The 8,076-nt window shown below is 46.8% G+C and overlaps 1 protein-coding gene across 1 annotated transcript; it reads right to left on the bottom strand.

Moving 5' to 3' along the window:
* Nucleotides 1–5,636: 5,636 nt before the first annotated feature.
* LOC141685296 (uncharacterized) lies at nucleotides 5,637–6,212 on the bottom strand. The gene has a single exon (XM_074490408.1). The coding sequence runs from the start codon at nucleotides 6,210–6,212 to the stop codon at nucleotides 5,637–5,639; it is 576 nt and encodes a 191-aa protein (XP_074346509.1).
* Nucleotides 6,213–8,076: the final 1,864 nt, after the last annotated feature.

Below are 8,076 nucleotides of genomic sequence, written 5' to 3'. Positions count from 1 at the left end.
TTTCTGGATGCTCAGGATTGTGCCACGTATCTTCGATCAACGGACCGGATTACGGGGTAGTTGAGTGGGTTAACTCTCCCTCTGTGCCTATAAATACTCCGCCTTTCTCATTTCTTTTCTCTTTACACAACTGCAAACACAAAATCTTTCTGCCATTTTTCTCCAAGTCGAATTTGGGAGCTCCTTTACTTTTTGAAGTCGGTTTATTCTCCTGCTTTCTTGTAAGTTCTCGAACTTGTCTTCGTTCTTCTTTTTGTTTCTTCGTGATTGTTTAGCGAGTACTTGTAGTTTGAGCTTTTAGAATGCATGTGTGCCCAAGTATCTGAGTTTGTTTATTTCTATTGTGTCGAGTTTTGATGAATCAAAACATGTTGTTTGCTGTTTAGATTTATAGCTTTTGTTTGCGATGAAAAAGTTGATGTTTGTACTGAGTTTGGGCTTGTGTTTTGGTATACACATATGTGTGCGAATAAGGGTTTCAATCTATGCAAAACTGGGTTTGTTCTTTGCTTTTATGACTGTTCATAGCATTTGTTATGGGCGTATATATGTATGTATAGGTTGTATGATGTATTTTGGTATTTTGATTTTGAGGTTAACTGTTTCTGAGTAGCTTCTGTGTTTCTTTCTTTTCTCTTTTTCTTCCCGAAATGGCATAGACATCGGGGTTATATGGTTAGGAGGGGTAGAAGGAAACAATTAGCTAACCTGAAATGTAGACCTGACCGTCCCCACTTTGGATTTCCTGAACATTCTTCGAGTGACTCTTCCCCGGAACCAGAAAATATGCCTCCCCATCGCCAAGCCATAGTTGAGGAATTGCCTACTTTCCTATTAAACCCCGGGCAGACTTTGGGTAGGAGAGACGGGTCCTGGGTAGACATAGACCATTACTTTGTTTGGACTCGTGAGAACAGCCCTCCCCATGATTATTACTTTAGGGATCTCACCGCTGCTTATAGGCCCGGGGGCTTAGAACCTTATGATGGGGCCCGCATGGATTAACTTTTTTATAATGCCCCCGGGACAAGATATGTTCCTGCCCCCCGTCATCCTGACCTCTCCGAGTACACCTTCCAGCAGATAGATGATCTGGTGAAGGCTGTATTTCACTTCGGGGATGATATGGAGTGGAGGTGGCCCGAGCCTCACGAGAGAGTTTATCACCGTCCTGCTGGTGGTTGGGTAGGGATTCCCTTAGAGCATCTTCGTAGCATGAGACCCAATCTCCACCAGTTTACCAAGTCCCTGTGACGTGACGTCTACGGGATACCCTTCACTCAGCTAGCCCCGAACTCTATTAAGTGGGTTTCCTGGTTCCTGGCCTGTTGCCATGTGAAGAAGTACCTTCTGACTTTTAAGCTTTTTTATTATCTTTTTAAAATCAAAAAGTCCACCTTGCCTCCTCTTCTTGAGTTTACCTTTAATATAGATGGTTGTGGGCTCCCTCCTGATGCCAAAAAGGCTCCCGTTTTCATGTTGAATTCGCTCCGGGGCTGGCACCAGGAGTTCATCTTCGTCCGGGGGTGGGACCTGGAGTTTATGCCTTTGTACAAAACCACTTTGAAAAATAGCAGGTTCCCATCCGAGAGGCTTGGTGGAGATGCCTTGACGAAGATGTACGACTTTGTGGTTGCTCTTGGTACCCAGTGGACCCGGGACACCTTTTTAGATAATCAAACATTGTATAATGTTGGCTGTAAGTGTTTTGCCTTAGTAGTTTTTTCCTTGTATTTTTTCTGCTGTATCTCTGTCTTGTTCATTTGAATGACTGTTGTTCCTTGTGCAGGTCTTCCCTTCCTGAACCCCTTCCATTACGCTATGTCACAGCAATTTAAGGATTTGGCTGGGAGGTTCAAGAAGATTGGTGGTGCCGTGCAATTGGACTCGGGGAAGAAGGTAGCTGGTTCAGGTAGCGGTTCGCAGACCCGGCATGCTGGTTCCTCGGGCAACAGTGTGAGGCAGAGTGCTCCTATGATTATCCCGCCTGTTGCTCCGGAGCCTGAAGAGGTTGAGGTGGTTGAGCTGGAGGAGGTGGAGGTCGGGTCTTTAAATCCGCGGAAGAGGAAGGCTGTGGAGGAAGTTGTTGGAGGGTCCGGAACCCCACAGCGCAGGAGGGTTTCAGGTTCGGGGCCTTCGGAAGAAGAGAGCCAAAAGTTGGTGGAGGAGGATGCGCTAAAGAACCTCCTGGCCCGGATGACCCTGGATGATCGCCGGAATGAAATGTTTTATAACTATGCTACCCCGGCTGACTTTGACTGCTATGCCGCGGAGGATCTGGATACCTTCCTCAATCATCTTGTCCGGGACGTTTCGGAGGTAAGGCCGTTCCCTTAACATTTCCCTTTTCTATCCTTGTGTTGGTACTTAGCCGTTTCGTTTTCAGGCCAATGCTCGGATCAGCGGCTGCTCTACCATTATCCACAACTTCCGCATAAGGGAGACAAAGACTAAGGCTACGCTGAAAGAGCTGAGTAAGGACAAGGAGAACTTCGCCAAGTATCGGGAGGTGAAGGAGAAAGAATCCCGGGAGCATAAACAAGCCGTTGTTGAGGCGGTGAAGTCTCGGGAGGCTGCGGAGCAGTTGGTGGGATCCCTCCGGGTGGAGGTGGAGACCCTGAAAAAGGAGCTTGCTGCTAGGCCCCCAGCAGAGGAGGTGCTGAAGTCTTTCCGGGGTACCCCTGCCTACTACGAGGAGCTTAACAACAAGATTTTTGAGAAGGTCAATATATGCTGGGACGTTGCTTCTGCCTATCTTGCTGAGAATCCGGGTGGCGACATGGACGGATTCATAGAGCTATATCTTGCTGAAGAGCTCCGTCGTGAGGAAGCCCGAGCAGCTGAGGCAGGTACTTCCGGAACTCAGCCGCCTCCGCCTCCCGAAGAGGGTCGCGAGAAGACTCCTCCTCCTCCCGAGAACTGAAGAACGAAGACCCAGGCCTTGTGCCTTGTAATTTACTTTTCGTAACTTGCAGTTATTTCATACTTGGCCCTTGTGGCTTTTAGACTTTGTTATTTGGTTTCCGTATTGACTTTGATTTGGATTTGTCTCGGGGCTTGGTTTGCCTCGGGAATTAATGTAAATATATTTCCCTTTCGTATTTGGTTTTGCTTTCTTTTATCGAATTTTTTCTAAGTGCACATGGTTTGTGTAACGGTCCCCGGGAAGGGGTTTTCAAAATTTTAACTGAATAAAATTTTCTAAGTACACATGGTTTGTGTAATAGTCCCCGGGAAGGGGTTTTTAAAATTTTAACTGAATAAAATTTTCTAAGTACACATGGTTTGTGTAATAGTCCCCGGGAAGGGGTTTTCAAAATTTTAACTGAATAAAATTTTCTAAGTACACATGGTTTGTGTAATGGTCCCCGGGAAGGGGTTTTCAAAATTTTAACTGAATAAAATTTTCTAAGTACACATGGTTTGTGTAATGATCCCCGGGAAGGGGTTTTTTAAAATTTTAACTGAAAAAAATTTTCTAAGTACACATGGTTCGTGTAATGGTCCCCGGGAAGGGGTTTTCAAAATTTTAACTGAATAAAATTTTCTAAGTACACATGGTTTGTGTAATGATCCCCGGGAAGGGGTTTTTTAAAATTTTAACTGAATAAAATTTTCTAAGTACACATGGTTTATGTAATGGTCCCCGGGAAGGGGTTTTTTAAAATTTTAACTGAATAAAATTTTCTAAGTACACATGGTTTGTGTAATGGTCCCCGGGAAGGGGTTTTTTAAAATTTAAACTGAATAAAATTTTCTAGGTACACATGGTTTGTGTAATGGTCCCCGGGAAGGGGTTTTCAAAATTTTAACTGAATAAAATTTTCTAAGTACACATGGTTTGTGTAATGGACCCCGGGAAGGGGTTTTTTAAAATTTTAACTGAATAAAATTTTCTAAGTACACATGGTTTGTGTAATGATCCCCGGGAAGGGGTTTTCAAAATTTTAACTGAATAAAATTTTCTAAGTATTATAGCGACAGTGATCGAATGATAGTAGAATGATTTTGGGCTATGGGGCGCTCCAAATTAGTTTTTTCATTTAAATCATTAGGACAACAGTACATTCTGGCAAAATGTTGAAAATTACATCAAGCTGCTATAGCCTAGAAATTGAGGAGATGCCGGAATGTGTGGTCTACCTTTATTGGTAGAATTTCCTTAGGGGAGCTCTATGCCAAGTGTTTGGGACTTCGGTCCCCCCGAGGTAGCTTAGCTTGTAAGTTCCTGGCCGGAGTACTTCTTTAACCCTGTAGGGGCCTTCCCAGTTGGGCTGGAGCTTTCCCTGATTAGTTCGGTCCGAGGCCTCTGTGTGTTGGAGTACCAGGTCTCCTTCTTCATATTCCCTGATTTTGGCCATCTTCCCAAAGTGGAGCCTTGTCTTTTCTTTGTAGACTTCCAACTTTCTTACTGCTTCCTCTCTTATCTCATCTAGGAGTTCCAGGTTGGTCTGAAGCCCTTCAATGTTTGAGATTTCATTGAAATTGACAACCCTGTGGGAAGGGGATCCGGTTTCGATTGGAATGCGGGCTTCGGTACCGTATGCAAGCTTGAAGGGGGTCTCATTCGTTCCCGCTCTGGGGGTGGTTCTGTAGGACCACAAGACTTTTGGGAGCTCGTCCGACCAAGTTTTCTTGGATTCTTCTAGTCTCTTTTCCAGACCCCGAAGTATGGTTCTGTTGGTTACTTCGACATGTCCATTTCCATGAGGGTGTGCAACCGACGCTCTTTTGTGCTTGATTCCGAGCTCTTTTAGATATGCTTCAAATTCAGACCCGACAAATTGTGGGCCATTGTCGGAGATGAGGACTACAGGGATCCCGAACCTCATGACGATCGCGTCCATGAACTTGATACAATCCTGTTGGTTGATTGTCCTCATGGCTTTAGCTTCTGCCCACTTTGTCATGTAATCAATGGCTACCAGGACGTAGCGGAGGTCTCCTTTTGCTCGGGGGAAAGGGCCCATGATATCTATGCCCCATACAGTGAACGGGATAGGAGATAAGACTGATGCTGGCAAGCTCGGGCTTTGTCTGGGGACATTGCTGAATTTCTGGCACTGGGGGCACTTCTGGACGTAAGCGACGGAATCAGAGTGTATCGTGGGCCAGTAATACCCTTGCCTGATGATTTTGTAAGCTAGAGCTTTGGCTGCCAGGTGGTCTCCGCAGATGCCTTCATTAACCTCCCGGAGGCAATAGCTGACCTCCTCGGGATCTACACATTTCAAGGTAGGTGCGGAAAAGGTTCTTCTGTATAGCTGACCCTCTTCCAGGAAGAAACGAGCAGCTTTGTGCTTCAAATATTTGGCCTTGTTCTGGTCTTCTGGGAGTGTCCCATCCCTTAAGTAAGCTCTATAAGGGGTCATCCAATTGTTTGGGCTCCCGATGCACAGGACCTCAGCTCGCTCTGTGCTGGGTACTTTGAGTTCTTCGAAGTATACCGAACTAACGAGATCGGAGGAATTTTGCACGAGTTTGGACAGCTCGTTCGCTTTGGAGTTCTCTTCTCTGTTGATCTGAAGTATGGTGATGTCGGGAGTGGCTTCCAAGATGCTTCGTACCATTGCCCGGTACTGTGCCAGTGTTGGATCTTTCGCGATATATTCTCCGGTGGTTTGCTTGACCACGATTTAAGAATCACTGTGGATGGTCATTCTTGAGACGCCGAGAGATTTTGCCAACCTGAGCCCGGCAATGAACGCTTCATATTCAGCCTGATTATTCGTTGCCTTGAAAGCGAAAGTTATTGCCTGTTGAATGGTGAAGCCCTCCGGGCTAATAAGGATGAGGCCCGCTCCGGACCTTTCGGCCGTGGACGAGCCGTCGACATAGAGCTTCCAGGAATTCGTGCCCGAGTTGGTTCTCTCCGGGGACATCTCTCTGGGTAAAGGTTGAGTACTTTTCGGGAAGGTGCATTGCATCACAAATTCGGCTAAGGCCTGAGCCTTTATTGCCGTGCGCGACACGAATTTGATGTTGAATTGACTTAGTTCAATGGCCCAGTTAACTAACCTTCCAGAGGCAAACTTTTCCAAGTTTGGGTACCGAGTCTCGGCATCCTTGAGGACTTGGCTGATATAGTAGAAGGGGTTCTGTGTTCCTCCTTCCTCCCGGACCAGTGCCGAGGAGACGGCTTTGGGTCTGGCGGCGATGTAGAGAGACAGAGGTTCTCCGGGCTTGGCTTTGGAGAGCACCGGGGGGTCCATCAGGTGTCTCTTGATTTCTTCGAATGCTGTATGACATTATGGTGTCCAGTCCACTAACTTCTTGTTCCGGGCCCCTCTTAGTAACTCAAAGAATGGGAGACATCTCTCTGCTAGTTTCGGGATAAATCTTCGCAGGGCTGCTAGGCATCCTGCCAACTTCTGGATGTCCCTCTATGTTTGGGGTATCTTCATTTCCATGATGGCAGTGATTTTCTCTGGGTTCACTTCTATTCCTCTTTCGCTGACCAAGAATCCCAGGAATTTGCCTGAAGGTACCACGAACGCACATTTCTCCGAGTTCAGCTTCATGTTGTACTTTCTTAGGTTGTCAAAGCACTCCTTGAGGTCTTTTATGTGATCCGGGGTGGCGAGTGACTTGGAGATCATATCGTCAACATAAGATTCCATGTTCCTCCCCAACTGGCTCTTGAAAATTGTGTTCATCATTTTCTGGTAGGTGGCTCCAGCGTTGATGAGTCCGAAGGGCATCATGATAAAGGCGTAGACCGCCCTATGAGTAATGAAGGCCATTTTGGCGATGTCTTCGGGATTCATGCGAACCTGGTTGTATCCCGAAAAAGCGTCCATGAAGCTGAGCATGGTATGGCCCGAAGTCGCGTCAATCAACTGGTCAATATTTTGGAGGGGATAGGACTCTTTAGGGCACGCAGCATTGAGGCTCGTGTAGTCGACACACATTCTCCACTTTTCGTTTGGCTTCTTGACTAACACCACGTTGGCGAGCCAGTCGGGATATTTGATCTCGCAGATGATGTCGGCCCTGAGCAATTTTTCTATCTCCACGTCTATTGCTTGCTGTCGTTCGGGAGCAAAATTTCTCCTTTTTTGTTTGATAGGTTTTTTCTTTGGGTCTACGTCCAGGCTGTGCATTTCCACCGACTGATTGATTTCGGGCATATCCTCTGGCATCCATACGAATACATACGCATATTCTTTTAACAATGAGATGAGCTCTTCCTCAAAGGATGTCTCCAGGCCTTTTCCAATTTTCAACTTCCGGGTAGGGTTCCCGGGGTCCAGTTCTATCTCTAACGTCTGGGCGGTAGGCTCTACCTTGCTTTTCTCTCTGACTTCCAAAAATTTCTATATTCGGGCGTCGGCATTGGTTTCGCTGTATCCCGAGTCCTCTATCATGTTGACATCCAGCTTTAGCCTTTTGTTGAAGTGTTCGCGATGTTTCTTGCGGCTTTGGCCTTTGGGTAAGGCCATTGCCTTCTTTCTGTTTTCTGGGTCAGTTTCAGCCATGACCAGTGCCTGTCCATAGTATCTCCCCGAAGCGCCCCGGTCCCCCTTGAGTTCCCCAATGCCTCCCGGGGTGGGAAACTTCAGCTTTAGGTGAATTGTAGACGGGATGGCCCGGAGCTTGGTGATGGTAGGTCTTCCCAGGATCATGTTGTAAGAGGATGCAGCGCTTATCACGTAGAACTTCATGACATGAGATACCTGTCGGGGAGCGGTGCCAAAGACCATGGGGAGGAATATTACCCCGCGGATCGGGATCATATTGTTCCCGAACCCGTAGAGAGGATCTTCGAGGCATGGATCCATGCGGAGGTGTCCCAATTTCATCCTGTTAAGGGTGTGTTTGAAAATAATATTAGCTGAAGAACCATTATCAACCAAAATTCTTTGTACCTCATTGTTGGCGATGTCGATGGTCACGACCAGGGCTTGGTTGTGTTCGGGATCCAAGCCTTCATAATCTGCATTGGAGAAATATATGTGCTCATCTCCTGCCGTCTGTATCATCAAGACATCGCTGCCCTCATCTGGACTTCGGGGAGGGGAGGAGGTCCCCCCAAAGATCATGTTGACCACATGTTTCCCCCTTTCCCCCCACCGG

This window comes from Apium graveolens, chromosome 9 (genome assembly GCF_009905375.1).
Source record: "Apium graveolens cultivar Ventura chromosome 9, ASM990537v1, whole genome shotgun sequence".
Classification (NCBI taxonomy): Eukaryota; Viridiplantae; Streptophyta; class Magnoliopsida; order Apiales; family Apiaceae; genus Apium; species Apium graveolens.
The sequence above is the reverse complement of the archived record's forward strand: the minus strand, read 5'-3'. Positions and strand labels throughout refer to the sequence as shown.

Excerpts from the sequence above, each read along its gene's own strand:
- LOC141685296 (XM_074490408.1), bottom strand. The coding sequence starts at position 6,212 with ATGGACCCCCCGGTGCTCTCCAAAGCCAAGCCCGGAGAACCTCTGTCT.